A 24511-nucleotide genomic window follows, 5' to 3' on the forward strand; every position below is an offset into this window, starting at 1 on the left:
TACGAAAATTCAGTCACTGCACAGGTGGGGCAGAAGGGAGAGCTGGATTGCGCAGCCAGAAGTGGCGCTGACAGTGGTATCGGAGTCCTGTTCATGAATCAGAACGTTTTTGAGTCCTTCCTGTAAATGTGAAGAAAGAAACAGAGAAATGCTTATCATAGATGGTGTGACTCCTTCCGATGTAGGGAAGATGTTTATTGAGATGGTGAGGTGTCTTGAGACTTGACATTTTTCTGGTCTCTCGTGAGACCCCACCTGGAATACTGTGTTCAGCTCTGGAGTCCCCAACACAAGAAGGACATGGAGCTGCTGGAGCAGGTCCAGAGGAGGGCCACAAAGATGATCCGAGGGCTGGAACACCTCTGCTGTGAAGACAGGCTGAGAGAGTTGGGGCTGTTCAGCCTGGAGAAGAGAAGGCTCCGGGGAGATCTTGTTGCAGCCTTCCAGTACTTAAAGGGGGCCTACAGGAAAGCTGGAGAGGGACGTTTTACAAGGGCATGTAGTGATAAGACAAGGGAAATGGCTTTAAACTGAAAGAGGGGAGATTTAGATTGGATATAAGGAAGAAATTTTTCACTCAGAGGGTGGTAAGGCAGTGGAACAGGTTGCCCAGAGAAGTTGTGGCTGCCCCATCCCTGGAAGTGTTCAAGGCCAGGTTGGATGAGGCTTTGGGCAACCTGGTGTAGTGGAGGGTTTTCCTGCCCATGGCAGGGGGTTGGAACTAGGTGATCTTTGAGGGCCCTTCCAACCCTAACAATTCTATGATTCTATAAGGGGACATGCAGTGCTACTCGGCAGATGGATTTGTTGCTTGTAGCAGAGCAAAAGGCACTTCTGTCTTCAAAGTACCTGAAAACAGGTAACAAAGTTCCTGTGGATCTAGAGTGAAGGGGAGGGTTTCCCTCATGACAAAGGGAAAATTGATGTCACGCTTAGCAAACCAGATTGACTTTAAAAAACATAAGATTTATGCAGTGGGACCTCATGCTGTGGTCAGAAAGTGTCTGCTGTTGTGCTCTTAGACAAAAGAGATGTTTTTATCTTCTAGGAAGCAACTAGTTGAACTAAACATCCCAGATCTTACGATGTCAGCTACTGTAACCTTGAAGAGGAGAAACCTTTGTTTCTAGTTCTAAGCACCTGAAGTGAGGTGTGAGTAGGAGACACTAGTAGCTATGGCATATGTACTGCCCTGCTGGGCAACAGACCCATCTGTGGGCTGGCTGCCAGCTCCGCTGTCAAGGTCTGGTGGTGAAATGGCATCACACTGAGGGTCCAGGTGGAGTACGTTAGTGCTGTTTGGCCAGTGCTGCTGGTAATGCCTCAGAGGTGTGTGCAGGGGGCTGCTGAATATTTGGGTCCTCCCAGTTTCTGTCCAGGTGCTCTGAATTTCCTGTTTTGTCTTGCCATTGCAATGGTGAGAAGAGATGAAGGGGCTATCTTTGAGGCTACAGCATCCTGTGGTCTTCGGTATTTTTCTGCTCAAAACCATTTAAAAATAATACAGAGGAACAAGGTTAGTAAGTTTACATGTAGTTTAATGCATTTAGCTGACACTAGATTGTACAATGCCTCAAAGTGGGAAGGCACAAACCGTGAAAAAGATCTCATCTCAAATGTTTCCAGAGTACAGTGACCAAAAGATAAATATCTAGCAGCTGTAGTGGGACACATCATAGCACTAAAGCACCATGTCTAGTGGTAAACATAAAGATTCAGGCTACAATCATGCCTGTCACCGTTAGGAGCAGCTTTCTGGAAGCTGTGTTAATATATGGCTGGATTTCTTCCCCTGAACATCATGAAGTTGGAGTTCATGCTTATTTCTGGTAACAGTTAAAATGCAGCTGTCATATAAAATGTAACACTGTAATACAGAAAACTAGTACTTTTCAGTCATCGATGTCTTTTAGTTTGATGTAAAACCCAGTCAGGCATACACCCCTTTGACTTGCCTAGTAAAGGCATATTTGTACTGTACTGCTTTGTCAACTTGTAATTAGCAAACTAATAGTATTAGTAGTTCAGCTAAAAATAAAATAAGGCCATAACTTTATTTAGAAAATTCTTTTGGAAAAAAAAAAATCTTTTTGCCTGAAAATTGTTTATTCAGATTGTTTCTTGTTGCTATTGTCCTTCCAGACACGGTAATTGAGTGCAGTAGCCATGGTTAGCCACGCTAAATAAGGAACCATCAAATAAGCTGCTGTTTTCTTGATGTTATACCAGGAAGCAGTTGTAGCTGTTGCTGTACCAGTCGTGAGCAGGAGAGTCACCAACCCCTGAAACATAGGAAGGTGGTTAGTGTTGGTTTTACTTGTTGCATTTTCTTGACTAGATAGTCTTTGTGTGGCTCTTTCCACTTAGCTCTGGCACTTGTTGGACCACTCTGTGAGTTAACTTCTCAGAAAACCAGCCAGCAAAAAAAGATAGATTTCACTTAGTTATGAGTCAATTTGACTCATAAAACGATACAAGAGTCACAAAAAATGGCATTGCAGCTGGGAGCAGGAGAGGGAGAATAAAATCCCTCTCACCCACACCCTCTTTTTTTGGCAGGGGGTAACGTTACATTGACTACAAACCCAGTGTGACTTTGAGCATGTCAGTCTTTTCATGTCACAGATGCTGCCTGAAGGGAGGTGGCAGGAATCAATCAGTGATGGATTGCAAAGTCCTCCACTGTTACAGCATGGCATGTAAGTTTGGAGAACCAAGCAAATATTTTTTGTTTTATTATTGATTTTTATTTTTGAAGCAAGCTGTTTCTCTTCAGACTGCAGAAAATTAGTCTTGTCTAAAATGGGTGCTGATTACCTGAGTAATGTTATAAGCTTCTTATCAGTGCTGTTTGCCAGAGATACCTAGGAATTTTAGCGAGGCATAAATGTTCGCATTTTCTAGTCACACGAAGCTCTTATCATTGAGTGGCAGAAAGAGTTTCTTGAAATCTAAACGTTTAAGGATGTTGTAGATATGTAAATTCTCTCAGGTGGCTGCTGGCATGCATTAAAGAGAATTTTGGAAAACTGTAAGCCATATTCTGTACTCAAGCTCATTTTCAGGGAGAAAAGATTATGACAGAAAACTTTTGTCTTAGCACCTTGCAAATGACAGCAGAAGCCTACGATTAAGAAACTTACTTTTCCACTTACCCATCCTATTTTGTGAGCTCCAAAAAATACTGGAGTCCATGCCCAGTTTAATGCCAGCTGCCCTGCATACAGACCCAGAGGAACCACTGACTTTTCGTTGAAGCCCCCCAGTTCCTTCCACACCAGGTAGGAGCCATATCTGGAGAAAGCAAATGTAAGGTGTGATTCAGTACACTGGTTAGAAAGCAACCACACGTTCTTGAGTGAATGAAATTACTTCAGTGCTAGGGTCTAAATTTACTTGGAAAAGTAGATATCCAGGTGTTACTTGGCACAGTAACTGACTGCACAGGGTTGATCACCTGCTGTGGACAGCAATATGGAGAGAAAACAATTCCCTATTCTGCCAGGGTTCTCACTTCTAAGTGCAGACGAGCAAATGACCTACTGCATTTCAGTCTTAAAGGAGAAATCCGTGTTGAAGTGGAATCAAGTCTAAGATGCAAGGGTAAAAGGTAAGTCTCTAAATAGTGAAGAAACTGTTAATTTTGGTACTGGGAGATGGTGCTTTAAAAATAAATTAAAAAAAACCCAAACAAACACAACCCACTTGTTAAGTGGATTAAAGAAAAAGAAGTAGGAATTGAGTGGCATAGAGTGAGTAGGGAGAGGGAGGGTGTTAGAGCAGGAGGAACCCTGTACTCACTTTTCAGAAGGAAGAGGATGAAGATGGGGAGAACAAAGATTTTAGGAGTTCTGTGGAAAGGATTAACCACAAGGAGCATCCAGCACCCTGGATCCTGGCTACTGAAAGATTTTCCAAAAATATTTCGAACAGATCTTCATGCTACAGAAGAACAGTTCACTGGAGGGATCCCAGAATTTAAGCTGCTAAAGGCAGAAATTCTCAGGATTTGGGAGATTTACTAATGTAAGGTTTATTTTTCCACTGAAGGAGCCTGACTAGAACAGGGAGCATACATCACCTAAGACTATTTTGCTTTCGTTTGACTTTCCCTTTAGACATTAGCTAGATTTCAATCCAGAAGACTGCACAGCCATTCCAAGTGACAACAGTAGAAATCTCCTGGATAAAATGCCAACATCTGGAATTACACCCCTGTTTCAGAATTAGTAGCTGAATACTGATTCCATCACGGTAGCGATGTCAACTGGACTGTGTGCTACCCTGGATGGCGGGAGGCTCGTACGTATTTCTGCTGGCAGCGGAGGAAAGATGGAGATCAACTTGTAAGCAGGTTTTTTTTGTTTGTGTTTTTTTTTTTTTAGAAGCAGACAAACATCCATAGGAGTAATTGTAAGGAGTTTATTTTCATTTGTAGGACATAGAAGAAGGATTTTTTTTTTTCTGTTTAACCCAGTTAGTGACTCAAGCTTGCTTTTTGGCCGTTTCATTCATAGGGACTGAACAATGCAGCTTTGATATCTTGGCAGTTTGATCGCAGAGAGTATTAAAAAAAAGAAGGGGGGTGGGGTAAGCATTAGAAACTTCACAGTTTATCTTTGTAAAAGGCATCAGGACCTGCTCTTAAGTGATTTACAGAGCTGCAGTGTGGCCTTACAGTTGTTCATACCTCTGACTTTGACTTCAGACCAAGATCACGACGTATAAATCTGCTAGGAAGCTAAATGTCAAGAAAGGCATGGAAGCTTATTAAATCTTGCTTTTAGTTATTCCCTGCTTTTAATACATTCAAGAGATTCTAAAGGAATGCGATGTCTTGATCACTCAAAGAATGTGTGCACATGATGGATTACAGAAGAAAAGGCCTGGTAATAAATGTTTTTTCACTGAGCTAGATGTATAGTACATAACCAGTGCCATCCACCTCAGTATATACTGATTCCGATATTATCAAAGTGATAAGCTGTCACAATTTAGATTTTTAAAATATTTAACTTGATATCCAGGTTTATGACGAGAAATCCAGAAACAGGGTTACAAAACATGCAGTCAACTTGAAGGAAGCCCTTCATGGGAAAGCCACTCAGCTCTTGCATCTTAGATAAAAGGCATTTTTTTATTAACAGGACAGTAACGATCTGAATCAAATGCCAGCTCTTGGAAAATACAAGAGTAGAGAGCAATTTTAAAAAGCACACTCTGTAAGAGGAGAAAGAAAGAGGATACTGATGGGAAAGGAGGACACAGTACATGAGGCTATAAAAACTACAAAACTCTTCTGGAAACAGAAGGAAACCAAAAGGAGAGAATGCATGAGCATGCCAATTTAGCATTCAGATACAGTGTCAGACATTGCATCATTGCTGGTTTTTGCAACAGGTGATGTGGAATTTAAGATGACCTGCAGGATGAGTAACGTTAACTTGGAAAAGATTTGGTTTCTGAAACTTTATATAGTTAAGCCAGTGCTGCATACAAACTACAAATCACTTAAAAATGTAGTGGCATAATGGGATAAAATAGGAGGGGCGAACCATAAAAGGCATACTGCAGCCCAAAAACTATTACTATTGGATTAGCAACAATTGTGTATTTCATAGCTAGGAAAAAAACATGCTGAATGTTGGTATGTAGCTAGTTCTTAATGAAAAGTGCAGAAGAGACACAAAGCATCGCTTTGTGCCTGGGGGCTGCACTGACCTCTCGGGCTCCAGGAGCAGAGTGCTACCTCTCCTCCGTGGCACGGCTCACCAGAGGTAACAAAAAAGCACGTAATGTTGGGTGGACAGCTTCTAGAGCAGTTTGTGAGGAGTATGAAACCACCCAAACAGTCTTCTGAGAGAACCGACCTCTACAAATATTTCTGCTACATCTTATGAAGACTAACAGCTGCCAAATACAGTGTTATTAAACTTGTGAGGTACTTGTGGGAATGGTATTTGGCCTTGTGATTCCTTGTTCATTTGACAGTAATTGCTGTGCTGTCAAGTATTTTAAACTAGTTAAATGAGGAGGCAGAGACGGCTTCAGGCACTTACAGTTTAACAGCCTGGCAGTTTTATTTTTATGCATATTTTTATTTTGGTTTCTTTTAATTGAGTTCTGTTCTTTTCATTGAGTTCATCCCCCCCCGCATCCCCCCCTGCCCCCATCCCACCCTTGCTTATTATTTTCCTAAAACTACTGAAGGACATACATAGAAGAAATCCCAGTGCTGCATTGCTCCATCGCTGCCAGCTTGGCAGGTCTTCCCCTCAGAATGAATGAGGAAAGCACATTAATGGCAGCTTTTCAGACTCCTGCTTTTGATGTGGATCCTTATGCATCGAAAATCAAACCCACACACAACTCCCAAAACATGTTTTTACCTGTCAAACAGGCAGCTTGACACAGTTTCCTACAAATATACAGCTACAAGAATACAATAATAGTTCTCTGGTCCAGCATTATACAATAAGCAACTTCGAGATCAGATAAGTGCCTTAATACAATGTGAAAAACATACCCCATAGATGTATAGAGAGTTCCCCAAACAGGAGCAAACACCCAGTTAGGTGGACACCAGGATGGCTTTTGTAGAGATTCATACCACACTGGGATTTCCTTTCTGGTTATCTTGCTTCCTAAAAGTCCTCCTGCATGGGGCAGGAGTGTGAAACCCACTGCTGGGGCCCAGGCTGGTACAACTTCCATTGAGACAGTGAATCTGAAACAAACCCAAACATGGTGATTCACAGAGCGATTTTTAATGAAACTAGAAAACCACTCCAATTTTAGCTGATTTCAGAATATACCCACGTGTAGGATCTGATCTCATGCCAGCTTCACTGCACAATACTCACCCCTATAAAGGAGCCATGTTTATATTTGGTGGGGATGGGCGCTGAGCCCTCCACCTCCCTCTTAGCTTTGTGCAGTAAGATTACTGAATTTTACCTACATAAATATTCTCCCCCATAAAGTATGCCAGAAGAATAAAGCAGTTAGATATTGTATGAGGTCCACTTAGGCAGGGAGGCTGGGGGGAGCACCAAGTGTGTATTTCTGTATTCATTAAAAGGTCCATTCACTCGGTGGAGTGGCGTCAAGAGTAAGAATACTCTGTGCATTTTCCTGTGCTCAAGCAAAATAATTTTGCACCTCGTGTTGCGTTCTTAGCCTCAAAAGGGCACTAAGGATGCCCAATGGCTAGTAAGAGTGGTGTGAACTAGTAGCAGAGAGAAGCTGCCTCAGAAGATAAACACCAGGGAGGACACTGAAGAGATAAGTACTTAAATGATGTTTTGCTAAACAAGGAAGGAGATCTTGCTGGATAAATGGGGAGTACACCTGTGGCTTCTTCATGAAGCACTCAATCAGTTGCAGCAATCTTGCCTGCCAAGCCCACGAAGTGTAGTAACTGGATTAAGTTCACCTACAGAAGTCAGACCAAGTAATGCCTCGCTCTGGTAGGCCACGCTGCTTTAGTTAAGAGTACAGATGGCAGTAAAAAAAGTAAGCAGGAAAAAGCTTCATTGCAGATTTTCTGGCCAAAAGCCAAATGCTACAGAAGAGCTGTGTTTAGCTTGCTAAAACATAAACAGATCAGAGGTATGATAAAAAAGGGCAGAACTGAAACGTGTTATTTTTTCAAATATACAGCAGGCAAATACACCCAGTTCCTGTTCATCTCTTACGCAGGAGAGGGAGACAGCAGGAAGGAATCATCAGAGAGACTGCAGCGGTGGGGAAAGAGCAACTGTGGAAGCCCCAGGAGTAAAAATAAAAGTTTCAGATCAACCAGCATTTCAGAGGCTCGTCCAAGAGAAGCGCCTATTGGCTTGGCTGTTGTCTTGGCTTATGTTTAAAGGTTTTTATTGCTATAGTTATGACTGATGGGATGAGGAGGCAGGGAGTGGGGAAGAGGAAATCCCACTTGTAACAGATGTGCTTAAACTGATAGGAAATAGCGCACAGATGACGTTGCGTTGTCGCAGTTCTACTGGTACAGTGGATTTCTGTTTGCAGAACAGGTATAAGTTGGCCAACAAGGGAGCTCTCTTCTGCATTATGGTGTTTGTCCCTGTACTTGTGGATCTGCCCATGCAGTTACGCAGATTTAATGAAGAGATTTCAGTGGCTCGGACCACAAGCCAGATTGCATGGCATCAAAAAAGAACACGATGGTGATAGAAGCAGAGCAGAATTTCGAAGGCAAAACAGAGTGTGGAGGGACTGGTAAAGCATGCAGGATTAGAAAGTTTGTAAGGAGCAAACAAGAAAGGACATGTAGGCTGCTGGCCTGTGGGCATGCCTCAGGAGAGAGACGTGGGAGGGCCATGAGTAGGAATGCACACAAAAAAGGCAGCAGACAAAGCTGTACAACAGTCAAAGCCAAAACAAACAGAACAAAAGAATGAAGGAGTGAAAGGAAAACTAAGCAGGGAAGAATTCAGAACTAAAAGTGGGGAGAAGAAGTGGGAGAAAGATGTGCTAGTCTGCTGGAATGGTATCAATTAGGTCTTGGGTGGAGGATGGACAACAAGGAAGGGAGGAAAAAATCTGCATAGCTCATTGCTGTAGTCATTGCTGCCATACTTCCTGCCTAATGGATTCTACTTGCTGTTTACAAGGAAGCATCTTAAATGGAGCAAAGGAGTTAATATGTTCTCCTACACCTAGATCTGCATTGTTACTTTCCTGAGGGAGCAGGCTGTCAGGATACACTACTTGTCACCCATACTGACAGCATGAAAGGCTCTGCTTTTACCTGGGATGTGAAGGAATTGCTATGCGCAGGAACAACAAGGTGTAACGGGGACAAGAGCTTCAAGCACAAGGATTCTCTTTGGTTGCCTTCAGATAAGTAATTCCCAAAGGTTAAGTTAGAAATTTAAATTTACTAAGATCTCACTAATTCTTAACCCTGTCACTCTTGCTTTACCTAGAGAGAGAACACCAGGTTCAGCACTGACAGCATGCGTACTAGAACTAGTCATCTGTGCAGCTCCAGCCTGGCTGTCAAATGCTAATTTATTTTTTTTTAAAGTGATCAGCAAGGACCCAAAGAGGTTTTTTTTCTTTATTTGGATGTAACTATTAGGGTGGTTTCCTGCAGGTATTAAGCAACTGGGCATTGTCAGGGGTTCTGTCAGCTTCTCCCCAGGGAAGAAAGTCTGAAAGTGTTCTGCAGGCTTAAAGTGCTAAATGCTATCAAATTGGAAAAATATTGCTCTGCTGCAGTCATTCGTGAATAAATGATGTAGCTACATGTCTGTCCCTCTGCATGTTGGAGGAAGAACACTGAAATAATTCTTAAGTGACAAAACAAAGAAAATCAGGCAGGCAAACAAATGGGGAAGGCACAAAGCAAAGAAACAGGGAAAGCGAAGCTGTGCACAGACAGGAAAGGGGAGGAAACAGAAGTGAAGAGACCAAACATACTGGCTTGAATTGAATGTTGGTGTCCCAGTCTTTTGACTACTCTTACTACTAATTATGCACTATGGTTTCCAACAGTATTTCTCAGGACTTCCTAAGCATGGCAAAAGGCTCTCTCTTGCATAGTACCAAGGAGAAACAGGAACGAAGCCATGCGGCAAGATCGGAACGTGCTGGTAGGCTCAGCCTAGTAGACCACAGCTGTCCATTGGCAGTGGGAGTTCCTGTATGTTAATTCCCAAGAAATGAAATACTAGTATCAATTTCCCATAAAAAGCAGTAGCTAACTCAGGGAGCTGCACTAGCTGATTTTGGAAGAAGCCATGTCCACCCTTCTCTGGTTACCTGGTATAGGTCTTTAATGGGAGAGTGAGCCAAAGGCAGGGATGCGCGGGAGAAGCGGTGCCTTCGGTCAGCGCGGCAGTGCGTGTTTGGTTAGCTGTGCACCACAAGACCTGTGCAACGTTCACAGAATGCCCAGTACAGTTTTTGAAAGTAACGTCATCACAGAGGATATAAAGGACTATCAGCCCTGTCTCCCTTTTAGCGTATAGCTGAGAATCCTGACATTAATTTACATGGCACAGGCTTGCTAACACAGCCCCTCTGGCTGCATCTATATGACACAACCTAGAAATAATTACTACTTTCCCACTCATACCCCAGCTCCACGTCAGGGTGAGATCTGCTTGCACAACATTCTTGCACTCTGATTTTCATACTGAAGAAACCAGGATGTCTGTGGATGATATCTGCAGCGTGCCCAGCAGATTATCTGCCTCTAAGAAGAACCACAGTTGGAAATCTTTTCTCCACACATGCACACTTAACATGTTTATTTCTATTTCGACCTCTTATCTCTGCCCTGCAACATTTTCTTCACCATCCTGCCCGTTTTCTGTTTAGCCCTGGTCTGACTTCAGGCAGTTTCAGCAGTGCAGTGAGGGCTGCAGCAGGCCAGTTTGTTTTACAAACATGTTAAAATAATTTTTCCGGGTATTCAAAACATCTGACTTGCCCAAAGATGGTTCTTGCTACCTAAAATAACAGGAGAAATAAAGATGTGGGAGGAAAACAATACTGCAGCTTGCTGCTTCTGTGTTTTTGCAGATCATTTCTCTGTGGTGGTGTAACATGCAGAAAATCAAACAGAAGCTTTCAGTGTCCTCCTCTTTCTGGAAGAAAAATGAGGGGGTGCGCTATCCCAAAAAAAGTGATGGGATCCACTATGAGGGGGGACTAGATATAAAATGACAGAGGAGCTGGCTTGCTTCAGTCTGAAGAAACAATGAACTAAAACACTTCTTTGGTTTGAGCAGGTCTCTGAAAGGCAGGTGGGTCCCTTCTCCTTCTCTGGTCGCTCCCACGGAGAGCTCAGTCAGTGGGAAGGAGAAGGAAGGAAGGAAGGAAAGACAACTGCTTCCATTGCATTTTCTTATCTCCCTGTTCCGATAAACCTCTGACTGATCCCTTTCTTGTGCAACTTAGCGCTGGCTACCCAATCACATGGGGCTTCTATTATAGCTATCGCGTTAAAACCATGAAGGAAGATCTCCCAGCAGGGCTAAATCACCCTCACGGTTCTGGGGTGTGTCGTCCCCGCTGTTTTGAGGTAGATTGACAAAGCTGTGAATATACTACTGAAGGGGGGGTCCCCAAGATACATACTCTACCTCTCATCCTCCACAGGATGTCTTTTTGAGAGCAGATAAGGAAGGTTCTACCCAGGTCTGAGAGGCAGCTCGCAAGTTTTGCCCGGGTAAAGGGTTCTTCCGGAGATAGCCGTCAGATGAATCGAGGGGTGCGTATTTAATTTGTACCGATAACCTGTTTCTGCCTGTTGTGGGTTTAACTCCTGGAAAACCACAGCACCAAAACCAAAGTTGTATCACAGTCTGCGACACAGAACCGGGCTACCACAAAAAAGCAGTCTTGTTCTCTAATCTCACCTAATAGAGAAACTTAAAACAGGACGTATTACATAAAATAAACACAATATAAATGTCTAACAAGTAAGTGTATAGTATATGCTTATAATATGTATTTATAACTAAAGATTACAGTATTTATTGAAGGATATAATGTAAGGTGTACCCATCAGGTTTAGAGACAACGAATCTCGCTGCCCAGGTTACACTTCTTTTAAAATGGGAGAGCACAAGCTGTGCAAATAAATCTACAATCTATTGAAGATTCACATACTAGGAACTGAAACCTACGCTACAACGAAATCTTCCCAGGTGATAATTTGCCACTTACTGCTCAATCTCTTCTAATTTTTCCTATGTGTGTTTGTATGAGATCCTTTGCACGCAGTGTACTTTAAAGACAAAACATCCCTTTGACTACTTTCCTTCCAAACACTACTCAACCTCCTGCTGTAGGTTTTTTTTTCTTCTTGTCTACTCACATGGAAAATGTCATCCACATCTATTCTTACAAAAGTTAAGTTTCTCTTGGATATTTCTAGTTTAAGTGCTGCCTAGGCCTGACTCTTTTCAGCTTGCCAGGTATTCTTTGAGCAGGGTAGAATGTAACAAGCGCCGCATCCAGCTGGTAGTAAGGGTGCGTGAAAGACATCTTGGCTTAGCACAAGAGATGTTACCGCTTATGTTACAGGTAGAGGCAGCCACGGTGTGGGATATAGTCAGATTGTACGTCACATATATCCTATGTTGCTGCCTGTATATTTCAGCTAACTTGAGAAGCTCACTGGCTTTTCCAGGCATTTTACCTGGAGACTGACAAGAATGGAGGAAATCATCTTATGAAGCAACATAGGATAGACTGGAAAAGCGTGTAATATCTGCTCACTGTGAGCCTTTTGAATCGGCCCAAATAATAAAAAGTCAACAGAATTTCTTGCTATGCTGATCCATATTCCTTCTGCAGAGTCAAACTACTCCAACGTCTTCTGTTAAACTGCTCTCTGAAGTCTGACTCACTGCTCGGTACTGTTTCATAACCTTAAGTGATGCAAAGTCGTTGCACAACTGCAGCTTTGCATGGCAACTTTCACTTTTTTTTTTTTTAAATAATCCTGCCATTGACTGCCCAAATTAGTAAAGTGCATTTTGTGCTGATTTATAAGCATTACTTGGAAATTCAGAGGACAAAAAAAAAAAAAAAAAAAAAAAGAAAAACAAACAAGCCCTTTCTTTCGCCCTTAAAGAAATGTCCAATTAAGGGCGAATTACGGCGACACTGAAAGAAAATACTTGGAGTTAAACAGGAGCCTGCGACAATCTTCACTCGAGCGGCCCGAGCAAACGCGCCCTGCGCCAGACGGCAGAAGCGCAGGCCCCCGCGCGAGCCGGGCACCGGGACGGGCGGTACCTGCTGTCCGGGCACCGCGTCTGGCTCACAGCTGCGAAGCCGCCTGCGTGCACGGCTGGGAACGGCTGGAAAACTCACGTGCAAAACAAATTAATAATAAGCTTCCTTGCTTAGTTCCTTTTCTTTTCTTCTTTTTTTTTTTTTTTTTTAAATAAGCACTTTCCATGCCAAATACCGGCACGGAAAAGCAGCCGGCGTTTGCCTGACTTTAAATCCTCCGTGCCCACGAGCTGCGGTACCGTTCGGCCCCGCCAGCAGAAGCGCGAACGGCGGCAGCAGCGGGCGCCGATGCCCCCGGGCTGCCCGTGAGGGACCCGCTGGCCAGGGCACGCAGGGCTGTCGCCCGGCGCTTCGCGCTCGCCACAGGACATCCTCCCCAAACCCCTCCGCCAGCCCGCCCGGCCCGGGGGAGGCGAGGGCCGCCCGGGGCGCGGCGGGTCCCGGCGGCGGCGGCGGCACCGCTTCGGGAGCCACCGGGACCCACGCAGAGCCTGCCCGGAGCGAGGCGGGGTCGGGCGGGCCCGGCGCGGGATCGGCAGGACCCGGACCCCGCTGCGAGGCTGCGCCGCCCGCACGGGCTCGCCCGTCCCGTCCCGTCCCGCGGGGGGCGCCGGGCAGCCCCAGCGTTACCTCGCTTCCCGCGCTGCCGCCGCCCGTCGCGCCTCTTCTGCCGTGAGGCGGCACCGCCCGCGGCCGGGCCCGCCCCGGGGAGGGACCTGCGGCGCCGGGCGGGCGGAGCGGAGCGGCGCGGCGCGGGCCCAGGGCGGCGGGCGCGGCTGAGGGCGGCAGGCGCCGGGGCCGGCCGACCTCGCTGCCTTTCTCCACCTCTCGGCGCCCGGCGCGGGGGGGCGGTTGCCGGCTGGAGCCGCCCGGTTCCCGTGGCAACGCGGGGCGCGGCGGCGGCGGCGGCGCAGGCCCGGCCATGGGCAGCTGGGCCGCGGCGACATGGCGGCTTGGTGGCTGCAGCGGGCGCGGCGGCCTCCGCGGCGCATGGCGGCGGCGGGTCAGCTCCCGCCCCGGCGGTGGGGACCAAGCGGCGACCCTGAGCGACCTGCTGCAGAGCTCGGTGGAGGCCGAGGAGCCGGGCGCGGCGGCGGCGGCGGCTGCGGCGAGGCGGGAGCGGCGGTGCCCCCGGGAGGGCACGGTGCTGCTTTTCCCCGGGCAGGGCAGCCAGTTCGTGGGGATGGGCCGCGGGCTGCTGCAGTACCCCGGCGTGCGGGACATGTACCGCCTGGCCGAGAGGGTGCTGGGCTACGACCTGCTCTCCCTCTGCCTGGAGGGGCCGCGGGAAGAGCTGGACCGCACCCAGCGCTGCCAGCCCGCCGTGTTCGTCGCTTCCCTGGCCGCCGTGGAGAAGCTCAACCACCAGCAGCCTAAAGTGAGGGGCGCGCCGCGGCGGCGGGGGTGGGGGGGAGGAGGAGGCCGGGCCGGGCCCCGCCGGGCGGCGGCGGGGCGGCCCCCGGGGGGCTGGGGGCCGCGGGGCGGGCTGGGGCCGCGGGATCCGGCTGATGTTGGGCCTCGGGTCTGTCTCCGTGCAGGTGGTGGAGAGCTGCGTGGCGGCGGCGGGGTACAGCGTGGGGGAGTTCGCGGCGCTGGTCTTCGCTGGAGCCCTGGGCTTTGCCGAAGGTGCCCGGGAAACGTGCTGGACCCCTTAGTTGGAGCTCACACCCCCGCCCCGTGCTTTTTTACCCCAAAGCATCGTCTGTTACCGCTGTTTCCCCTCCCGCTTTTTTTTTTTTTTTTTTTAATTAGAGGATCAATTTTACTTCCCACTTCCACTGTTCACTTCAATGTGTGTAATACGGCATTAAAAGCATTGACGTTTCACGAGAGCGAACCGCCCCCCTTTCTTGCGCGCAGAGGCCGGGCGCCTTTATCGGCGTTTTCTCGGGGTTTGTATTTACCGAGCGTCTCTGTTTTTCTCCGTAGCGCTGTACGCGGTGAAAGTGCGCGCCGAAGCCATGCAAAAGGCGTCGGAAGCTGTCCCCAGTGGAATGCTCTCGGTTGTCGGTCGGCGAGAGGCAAATTACAGATTTGCCTGCTTGGAAGCCCGTAAACACTGTGAATCGCTGGGTATAGAAAACCCCGTTTGTGAAATTTCAAACTATTTGTTTCCAGACAGCAGAGTCATTGCAGGACACTTACAGGTATTGCTTCAGAATAACTGTCCCTTGAGTTGAAAACAACGTTTCGGTTTTTTTAAACTTTTACTTTGCACTTCTCTGTGGAAGTTAGAGACGGCCTTAGCGCGTCCTAACAAAAGGATTTGACCTGTGGGGTGTTTTTGCGGCGTTTGCTCACTTGTTGGCTAGGGAAAGGAATCCCTCTGTCACAGTAAGTCTGATGAGGTGGTTCTTGTGGGGTGGCTGAATAAACCTTTGTCGTGCAAGACTCTCACATCTCTCTCTCTTTTGTAGGCTTTGGAGTTTTTGCAGGAGAATGCCCGAAAATATTATTTTACACGTACAAAAATGCTTCCGGTCAGTGGGGCTTTTCATACCAGACTTATGGAACCAGCAGTAGAGCCATTGGCCGAAGTCCTAAAATCGATTGAGATTCAGAAACCACTGGTCTGTGTCTATTCCAATGTTGATGGCAAAAAGTACATGCACTCAAAGCACATTCAGAAGCTGTTAGTGAAGCAGGTGGTTTCACCTGTTCAGTGGGAACAGACCATGCATTCTGTATACGAAAGAAAGCAAGGAACAGAATTTCCTTACACCTATGAAGTGGGGCCCGGGAAGCAACTAGGAGCCGTTCTCAAAAAATGTAATTTAAAAGCCTGGAAACAATATAACCATGTAGATGCTCTGGAAGACGAGGAAGCAGCAGAGACCTAAGTAGCTTTTTGAGGAAAGTCCACGCAACTTGTTTTTTCTGACTAATTTAAAAATAGTTTTGCGCTCCCAGAAAAGGGAGTCTTAAAACGTTTTTGGGTTCTCGTGATGAAAAGAGCACCATGTGTGTAATCACAGTGAACTTTTTCCTTCCCTGTGTGCCTCAGGTGTGAAAGGGGAAAGCAAAATCCGACTCTTCCGTCTGTACCAGGACTGCAAAACTGCCAATAAACATGCCAAATAGCTTTCTGTTTGGCCTCAATCCTGCAAGAAACTTCCCTTCTCTTTTTTTTTTTATTTTTTTCCTTTTTTTTTAATATTTTAGGGGACATGAGTTCAAGTTAAAGTCAGTAGCTTTGGCTGTCTGGTGCAGGGATCTTCTGCATGGATATGGGGTTAGAACCAGGCTATTGGCTCCAGGTTGTGGAGGGCTGCGTGCTGGGCTCGAGGGCGCGTTCAGAGGAGCCATCCGGTTGGTACGGCTTCCGGTACGTTGGTAATCCTGTTTTCTGGCTCGACTGACTCATGGGACATTCATCTGTGTAAAATTCTTTTGTTTTGTGCCTGTATTGTCAGGTAGCAGCCGGGTAAGGCGGAAGATGTTACTAGGAACCTGATTTTCTTAAAGTTAAACTATAAATAAACTATAAAACCTTTCTTGGTATTTTTAATGCCGTGGGGTGCATCATTACTAGCCTGTAGTCCACACGTGGATGGAAGTGATTTTCCCTCCGGTTAGTTGTCCAGTGCCGCGTTGGTTGTGCTAAGTTACACAAGAAATGTTTCACGTCACTGGAAGAAAAAGCTTAACAAAATTCCTCACCTGCCCAGAGGTGCAGGACTTTTGTCATCCTTGACCAAGCCTCTGAGGCTGTGCAGGCTGAATTGGCCCTTTGGATGGCTTTTCTTGATGGAGCAGGAAACAGCAGCACCAGAAACTTTGTAGAATGATCTTTTGGGGGACACCTTTGCACAGGGTGAACCCTGTGGTAACAGAGTGCTGGGGAGGAGGATTTGAATGCTGGCATTTCAGTTCTCTCCATGTTCTTGGCTGTGTTTTGCCAGCCTGTACATTTTCTGGCAGCGGGAGATGAGCTGCAGCAGAACGGGTCATCCCAAGCCCTCCTGGAAAGAGCTTCCCAGTTCACTCGTTGGCATCACTGTCATCAGATGGGTGAGGGCTGGTGGCAGGTCCCTGGGCTGGCTGACTGCAGGAGGAGCACACGCTGCTCCAGCATCTTCCTTTGTGCCTGCAAAGCTCGAGGCGGCACTCGAAGCGACTTTAGAACCAAATCCATGGGTTTGGATTCTGTAACCAACCTTTGGCTCATTAAAATAGGTCCGGTTGTGTTACAGCATCGTGCTGCCTGTGCAAGGTACCTGCAGGGTGCACGGAAAACGTGTGCTTGCTTCGTTTGCTCTTTGTCTGTAAGGGGGACCGGAAGGTTTAGGGAACAGGAGAGAGCAGTATTTGCTAGGGGATCACATACAAACAAGCGGGGAAAGGTCACATGGCGCACATTATGATGTGACCAGAAGCTTCAACTGAACTCTAGCTTTTTTTCTGTTCTATTTTTGGTATTTTAGTGGTATATTTAACAGCTATATAGGAAAAATGCAGGATGTATTACTTAAAGCAAATGACCACGCACGTCTTCAATAATGTTTTATGAAATGCAGAATAACTTCCAACTACAGTACTAATGATTTCATAATTTCACATTTCTGAAAGTGAAAGTGAATTAAAAATGCTGGCCTCAATTATGATTGCATCGTGGAGTGCATTATTCAACAGTTCTTTTGTGCACTGAAATTGGCAGCTGAGCCTGCCTTTACAGTACAGATTCCACTTTCGGCACGTGTAAACATTAACTATTAGTAAAACACAGAAGAATTCGTCAGCTATCGGACGCTTAGAGGCTGCCAGTTAAGGATTGGGATTGCTGTAAAGAAAATTATTTCAGTGAAGGCTCCTACCTTACAGGTCAGGTGTGAATTGTTTAATAAAGCATACCAAAGTTGTCACTAGGTGGTTAGAATATCTCAACTAAATCCCATTTATGTTATTAAACGCGGACTTAGGTGCTGTTAGAAGTTTCTGACTACATCTTGTAAGACCAAACGCAACGTCAGCGGCTTTGAAACCAGCTTTTATGGTAGTTGGATCCAAGCATGGTGTGTTGGTGGCACTAATTTTGGTTTTAGTATAGTGCTTTATAGCTTCTGGACTTTTTAAAAAAATTATTCAACTTTTTTTGTGGAAATTTTGGAGACCTGTTTTCTATTTGTGTTGTTCTTACCGTAATTTTTTTTTTCCCCTTGTTTCACTTTTTTTCTACTCTTTGCCTGGAATAAAAGCTCCTTGGCAAGAATTGTGCTAAAAATCTGTATTTGAAAACGCAGACTATTAGGTAACCGTTGTCAGCTGCAGAGTGCTGAAGGGATGTCTGTATCCTAAGAGCATCCCGCTCTTGTGGGCCTTGTTTAATTAGTGGGAAGAAGGAACCGTAGCCGCTGCGTGGGTGTTTGCTTTTTTTCTGTGCAGCGTATCGGGAGCGTTCAGGGTGTGCTTTCGTGTCGCGCCTGGCAGCATGACATCACGCATGACATCACGCTGGCATAGGGCTGTAAACGAGCGAGAGGGTGTCTCGTGTGTTGTAAAACTTGTCTGCGGCCAGGCGGAGAGCGGCACGTGGAGTAATTTAAGGATCCTGGATCTTAGTAGTGTTATCTGCATTTCTTTTATGTGCTCACTCACCTACCCCTTCTGCTTCTCGAAACTGAACGTTTAAGATGTGAAAAGTCGGTGCAGTTCTTTCGCCTGGGAACAAGCAGAAACAGGATGCGGAAAAAAAAATCAAGTACCGTAAACTGTCACATGAGGAAGTGTGCAGGAAAAGAAAAAAAAGAGAAATTTGGGTCTCCCGAGTCACAGGGTGGAGCCTTAATTAACTAAGAGTCTCTTTGCTCAGCTCTGAGGTGAGAGGCGAGCCCAGCTCGCTGTGGTATTCCAGTTTGTGCTAATTCTTGTTGCGGATGCTCTTTGCTTTGTGTTTCACTTGCTTTGTCGGTGTGATTGCATTTGATATTCCTTGAAACTGTGTTTTGCTCCATACATGCTGGATGCAGAACTTCCTCTCTCTTGGGAGTCGAAATGTGACATTGATTGCAAGGGTGTGAAAAAGCAGAGTCATCCCACGCAGCTCTCAGATGGAAGAGGCAGTGCGGCAGCCTCCCATTTATCATTGCTCCCCTGTGCATAAAGGTCATTTATCTAGAAAGACCTTAAATTATTTTGTGATGGTAAAGTGATTCAGCCAGGAGGAATCAAATTTTTGGCCGCTGGTACTTTTATTACACATGCATAGATTGTTTATTAGACTCTTGATGGGAATTTTTACCCTTCACCAAGTAATAATGTCAACATGTTCTATCACACTGCTGTTATGGAGTTAAACAGAGCAGTCAATTCACTGATGAAACTTTGGTCTGGTTTTTGGTTGCAGGGGCAATTCGGCTGGTAGGCGTCTGGCCTGAGAGAGACTGAGGTTCCAGATGTGCTAACTGTGCCTTTCTAGGGAAAACTTGCCTGCCTGCTGCTGAAGGGCAGATCGGCTGGAGGGCATTTTGAAAAAAGGGGACACTAGAATAGGTGCTGCTGCTGCTGCTTGAACTTTAGGGGCATGCTGGAGCCATCACCCTCTACGTACCTTCTTTGCATACCTTCTTCGAGTCAATCAAAGATATTTTTCAAGTCTTTTAACATTAAATAGTTTAATGGAATATTCTAGTTGAAACTTTTCCTTATTTTGTTTTTCTTTTCACCCCCAGAGTAGTTTTTTGAGATGGGCGGTTAGGATCATAATGGGATTTGAGCACCATTGGTGAAAGAGAGGAAACACATTCCTCAACCCGCTTTTAAACTTGACTGGCTTTGGCAGTCGTCTCCACTGAAGTAAAGAGCGGTTCAAATTCCGTGTCTGATTTAAAGCAGGGACTTGAAACTCCAGCCTCTCAGACGAGTGCTAGATCACTAGGCCATTAAATACTGTATTTTCCTGTTTCAAAAGTGAGCCAACCGTAGTAGTCCCTTGACGAGGCAGGAAGCAGGTATCCCCTCTGCCGAGGGGAATACCCAAACCACAGAGATGCGCTTTCATTTTCTCTCGCTGAGAGAGTGTCTGTGACCGTACACAATGAAAAACAGCCTCAACAGCAAAGAGTAGGGCAGATGCACCCAGATACAAAGAACAGCTTGGTACGGTCGGGCACGTTGTCGGGAGAGAAGAAACGCAGCCGTGCCCTGCGAGCTGCCTGTGGGGTATGCAAGGCTGACACCTGCACCATCTCCATCTCGTAAGCTGTGCTCAAGTTTCCCTTCGTTGTCCGTTTCCACCTAACCACATGCCTTCCATAAAGATATGTGTCATCAAAAAACCCCCTTTTCCAAGTTCAGTCATATTCTTGGTGTTTTTTTTTTCTGGGCAACTCAAAGTTTTACTTCAAAAAGAGGCAGAAGAGTATAAAATCTATTAGTAGATGTCTGCAAAATTCTGGAAAAATAATAGCTTCGCTTGAGCGGCCCGCAAGTACCAACTGAACCAACTTGCTTGCTAGCTTAATCCAAACCACTTTTTCCAATAAACTCCCATTTCATATGCTAATTTTACTCTGTAAAAATCAAATAAAGCCTGTCCTGTAGTCTTAGATAACAATATCTTGTCTCATTATTAAAGTGTGATAGAAAATAAAGTAGGTAACACTGCAAAACATTTGAAGCAACGATTTAATTTTTAAAAAAGTATCATGGTTTTAATCTTTACTATTGCTTTTACAGTGTTAAAATTTAAAGGATGTCCAGCATGCCTTCAGTCTTCCGCACATCCAGAATCTCTTCAAGAAACTCGTTTATATGAAATAGACACTTTATATTGTATTAAAACAAACACAAAAAAGACACTTTCTAAATGTCTGGAGTCACACTTCAAAACTAGCAAGTCAGGCAGTTATCCAGCAACAACCTCCTTATTTTAAACATTTTTCTTCTTAAAAAAGGTATGAAAAAGCAGTGACCCAGCACTAGCCTAGGTTTTAAATATAAAAGAGATTTTATCAGTGTGAATTTGAAAAACAAACCGACTGCCACCACCTGGGTGTTAATGATATTGGTCAGAGTCCAGCAATGACCTCCTATTGTAATTCTCTGCGTTAATTCCGCAGTCCATAATTCATGGCCCACCAAAAGGCAACAACAAGCAAGGCTGCAGGCACCAGCTTCTGGCAGACGAACCTGAAAGGAAGCTTGCAAATCTGCGGGAAGAAAAGGGAAGGTAATTAGAAATAGCAAGCAGCAAAAAGACGGTGCAGAAAAGCTGACGAGAACACCGGCGCGCAAGGGCAGCAGAAAACGGAGAGCACGGGCCGGTTCTGCTGCAGAAATGCACGTCGGGGTCTAGTTTTGCTGGGGGTACTGAGACTGCTGCAGTGGCAGGGTCATATCCAGCCTCTAAATAATCTTCTTCTCTTCTCCAGGGTAAGCACAGGGTAAAACATGGCCAGTAGCAGCCCTGCTTAGTATCCCTAGAGTAGACCCGTACAGCCTTTTGCGGTGGGAGACGCCTTCCCTCTGCATGGAGCCCCCGTGAGTCGTGTGGGACTTGGGCAGCTGTTTGCAGACGTGTGGCATACTCCGTCTATAAATGATAAATCTCAGCCTAAACCAAAAAAAAACAGGGCAACAGGGGACACACCAACAAACTAAGGAATCAACCCAAACCTAGAGCCGCGTTATATGCCTTACTCATTGACACTTACATGGGAGTTAGGTGATGCCGTTACCTACTTGTCAACAAAAAGGCAGGAGAAAAGGGAGAGAGCATACCCAGCTTCCATAACCAATGATCCTCTTTGTCCAGTTATTGTTCAAAATATTTCCAAAGCTTCTTATAACACTTTTAATAATATTCCATGTCTGGAAAACACTGATAGCAACCCTGATGATTTAAACAAAACAAAACAAAAAAACACAGGGATAGAAAATTTATTCTAAAAGTTGGCAAATAAAATAGCAAGGTTTAGAAAACTACAAAAAGAAACCCAAAACTCCTGTATGTTCCTTCCGAAAGTCCATGTGTACACGTGTATTTCTCTAAATATTTAGGAAAAAGATCTGGCAACTTGGTAGGGCTTTGAAAGCTAAAGATAATTTTGTTTCAGGATTAATCAGTCCCTAATGTCACACAAGGAAATGTGCAGCAGAGCTCCTGAACGTCAATCTTATGCCTTTGCCCGTGTTTCAAACTCGGAACAGCGCAATCCAACGAGAGCTGTTGATCTTTAGTGACTCGGAGTTCAGAGCAGCAATGCAGGACTGACACAGCAATCCCGCAGGGACTCTGCGCAGCGTAAATCCGGCTTTTTTGAGGTAGAAGTTCTATGGCTATGTGGCTATGTCCAGGAACATGGCTGTAATTGAACTGCATTCTCTGTAAGTCTGCATTAAGTGACCGTCCTCTCCCTGATGCAAGGCAAGAAGAGGGAGAACCCCATGTGAGTACCTGGGGCTTCAGACACAGTCTGTATCTCGGGTCAGGACATTACTGCACGTCCGTTCATCACTATCCACACAAACCTGTCAGCTCACAGCAGACAAAAGGCGATTCAAACTAGTCTCGCCACGTTTTGTTGTACCTGCACGGGTGGGTTATCTGACGTGCAGTAACGTGGTAATCCCTGAAGCATCACACTTAGTAGGCTGCAGACCTCTCCTGGCTCAGCTGTGCTTAAAGACACTGTCTAACCTAGAAGACTGCTGTGCTACTGCGAAATTTTAAATACCAAGAAACCATTAAAGTCTTTTGACTGTAAAATGGCTGTAGTCTGTGGAAACAATTTACATGATAAAGCTCCTCCTTGTAAAACAAGCTGCAGTATCTGTTTTGGGGTTTTTTTACTTTGTGTACAGAATCATTATTGTGTATCTAACAAAACATTACCATTTATTTATGTAACAGGGTTTTTAAAAGGATCCGAAAGACTGACAGTGCCTGTAAGGTAACTTACCCGTGTGCCAGCTGAAGCAGTGTATCTTCAAACTTCCTGTGGTACCTCCTGTTAAATTCGTCCCCGATCAGGGCCAGCTGATGGCCAACCTGGGTAGCGGAGCTGTAAGGCATCCAGGATGCACATGTTAGAGGAAAATATTGCAACAGCAGTTCTCTAAAAGCACTCTGCAAATGTCAGGCACAGTTATTCCCCTAGCAGTTGGACTAAGCTGGGCATGTAAAAGCAAAGTGTTAAGGCTTGGGGTTTTTCTTCCCTTGTTTTTTTTTTTATTATTTTATTGATTGGTTTTCTTTCTATTTTTTTAAATTTATTTCTTGGTTTTATTGATTAAGCATCTTTATTTATATGCATACAGAAATGCTTTGATGTTTTCCTAAAAAGCTGCATATTTGGCACTTTTGAAAAACCACGTTGGTTTTTTAGGTGTCTAATTTCTTTATACAAGACAATGGAATTCTAGTTTGGGTTGTGGGTTTTTTTTTTCCCCCAAAGTTAAGATATTGAAACAGCCTGCATGTCAGACCTTTCAAAATATTTAATTGTACGTAACTGCTGGCTTTGTCATGCAACAGGTTTATTTCACTGATTTCCACCATGCAGTGCAGGTCTCCAGCTAATGGGTGGTGACAGGGTATGAACTGACCAAAACCTCTCTTAGGGAGGTCCTGGGACATGCAGAACCTCGAACTACAACATCTGAGGCACATGTTGATGCCAAAAACTGGGTACACTTTCCTGATGAAAATTTCCAATTGCATTTAGCTTCTTCTAGATGCTCTTTTTTTTTTTTTTTGGTAGAAAAATAATATGACTATACATTTTTATTTTCACTTGTATTTCTGCTGAGATCTGTTTATGAGATCTGCTGAATAGTTAGTGGGCTTAAGAGCTTAATTGTAGAGATCTACTTAAAAAAACTTGGGCTTGGTTTGGTCAGTCCAACAACAACAAAAAAACATATAAAGGAATTTTCACAGATGGGGGGAAAGGCAGGCCCTGGCTCTTGAACTGGAAAAAATGTATGTATGGGATTAAGCAAAACCCAAAGCAGCTCTATCAGTTTGTTGCGAGAGGCGCCTAGAGAATTATGTAAAAATGGCTTCCTCAGCTGCTTGCTATAACAGGTGGGTTTCTAATGAAGAGCCACATCTGTGTCCCTGTGCAGGATAAAAACTTACAGACATTTAATGCAGCATAATCTTGCATGGTCAGTGTTAAGTGCTACAGGTTATCTCCACTTGCATCTATCCCCTTTCCAATAGTATCCACTATGATTATTTGGCTTAGCAAAGTCTTCTGGAAAGTCTGGGGTTTGTATTTGGTGGGGGGGAGGAGGACGGGGAGGACAGAAGGAGTATTAATGCAGCGTGATACCTGATATTAAACTCCATTTGCTCTGTGGTGTCTGGAATTGTTTGGAGGTTACTGTAGGTTTCCTCTTCTAGTGCTGCATTGGAGTAGCTGGAGAGGACAAAGTGCCCAGGGATTCTCCTCGTCTGAGACATCTTACTCTGCAACGAGTCACGAAAGACAACCCCATGGCTTCTTGTAACATAAGGTCTTTTCAGTTTGGGTGGAAATTGTTTAAAGTGCTCTTAAAGTTACCCTTTTTACTTCTCCAGTCAGACTGCGAGCGTTGCTAAGATAACTATTTTGAGAGCAGGCAAAGGAAAGTTTCAGTGACCCAACAGATGTCCAGCGATTCAAACATGCAGCTTTTATCTGGCTGCTGCTTCATATTGGCTCAAAACAGCCTAGAAATTGGAAAATCTAGATAAATATAGCTAGTGTAGGTAAGTATAGTTTCTCAGTAGTTTCGCTAAGTATAAGAT

General features: G+C 45.2%; 3 protein-coding genes across 10 annotated transcripts; 1 reads left to right on the forward strand and 2 right to left on the reverse strand.

Annotated features, from left to right (window-relative positions):
- Window positions 1-1529: 1529 nt before the first annotated feature.
- On the reverse strand, window positions 1530-13444 carry TSPO (translocator protein). 8 transcript variants are annotated; one of them, XM_086611222.1, is made up of 5 exons: window positions 13408-13444; window positions 9787-9896; window positions 6527-6727; window positions 3156-3294; window positions 1530-2282 (listed from the first exon to the last, which is right to left on the reverse strand). In XM_086611222.1, the coding sequence occupies exons 3-5, from the start codon at window positions 6712-6714 to the stop codon at window positions 2106-2108; spliced, it is 504 nt and encodes a 167-aa protein (XP_086467348.1). In that variant the 5' UTR covers window positions 6715-6727; window positions 9787-9896; window positions 13408-13444; the 3' UTR covers window positions 1530-2105. The 8 variants fall into 8 exon arrangements, with proteins under 8 accessions (XP_086467348.1, XP_086467346.1, XP_086467340.1 ...); XM_086611220.1 differs by having other exon boundaries at window positions 9787-10222; XM_086611214.1 differs by having other exon boundaries at window positions 9787-11296.
- Window positions 13445-13699: 255 nt separating this feature from the next.
- MCAT (malonyl-CoA-acyl carrier protein transacylase) lies at window positions 13700-16217 on the forward strand. The gene is made up of 4 exons (XM_086610528.1): window positions 13700-14155; window positions 14316-14403; window positions 14707-14924; window positions 15195-16217. The coding sequence occupies exons 1-4, from the start codon at window positions 13700-13702 to the stop codon at window positions 15615-15617; spliced, it is 1185 nt and encodes a 394-aa protein (XP_086466654.1). The 3' UTR covers window positions 15618-16217.
- A 4355-nt stretch (window positions 16218-20572) lies between these two features.
- On the reverse strand, window positions 20573-24184 carry LOC104373573 (uncharacterized). Its single transcript, XM_009979504.2, has 4 exons — window positions 24054-24184; window positions 22677-22778; window positions 21496-21607; window positions 20573-20924 (listed from the first exon to the last, which is right to left on the reverse strand). Exons 1-4 carry the CDS (start codon window positions 24182-24184, stop codon window positions 20823-20825), a joined length of 447 nt encoding a protein of 148 aa, XP_009977806.1. The 3' UTR covers window positions 20573-20822.
- Between the last annotated feature and the right edge of the window lie 327 nt (window positions 24185-24511).

The sequence above is a fragment of the Tauraco erythrolophus genome, chromosome 4, assembly GCF_009769465.1.
Source record: "Tauraco erythrolophus isolate bTauEry1 chromosome 4, bTauEry1.pri, whole genome shotgun sequence".
Classification (NCBI taxonomy): domain Eukaryota; kingdom Metazoa; phylum Chordata; class Aves; order Musophagiformes; family Musophagidae; genus Tauraco; species Tauraco erythrolophus.

What these genes read in the sequence shown, in the direction of transcription:
- MCAT (XM_086610528.1), top strand. Translation starts at nt 13,700, where the DNA reads ATGGGCAGCTGGGCCGCGGCGACATGGCGGCTTGGTGGCTGCAGCGGG. An exon ending in TCAACCACCAGCAGCCTAAA is followed by an intron (nt 14,156 to 14,315) that starts GTGAGGGGCGCG and finishes GTCTCCGTGCAG; the next exon opens with GTGGTGGAGAGCTGCGTGGC. An exon ending in TCATTGCAGGACACTTACAG is followed by an intron (nt 14,925 to 15,194) that starts GTATTGCTTCAG and finishes TCTCTTTTGTAG; the next exon opens with GCTTTGGAGTTTTTGCAGGA.
- LOC104373573 (XM_009979504.2), bottom strand. Translation starts at nt 24,184, where the DNA reads ATGTCTCAGACGAGGAGAATCCCTGGGCACTTTGTCCTCTCCAGCTAC. An exon ending in CAAATGGAGTTTAATATCAG is followed by an intron (nt 22,779 to 24,053) that starts GTATCACGCTGC and finishes GATGCCTTACAG; the next exon opens with CTCCGCTACCCAGGTTGGCC. An exon ending in CTGCTTCAGCTGGCACACGG is followed by an intron (nt 21,608 to 22,676) that starts GTAAGTTACCTT and finishes TTAAATCATCAG; the next exon opens with GGTTGCTATCAGTGTTTTCC.
- TSPO (XM_086611222.1), bottom strand. Translation starts at nt 6,714, where the DNA reads ATGGAAGTTGTACCAGCCTGGGCCCCAGCAGTGGGTTTCACACTCCTG. An exon ending in ACTCTCTATACATCTATGGG is followed by an intron (nt 3,295 to 6,526) that starts GTATGTTTTTCA and finishes TGCTTTCTCCAG; the next exon opens with ATATGGCTCCTACCTGGTGT. An exon ending in GAGCTCACAAAATAGGATGG is followed by an intron (nt 2,283 to 3,155) that starts GTAAGTGGAAAA and finishes CCTATGTTTCAG; the next exon opens with GGGTTGGTGACTCTCCTGCT.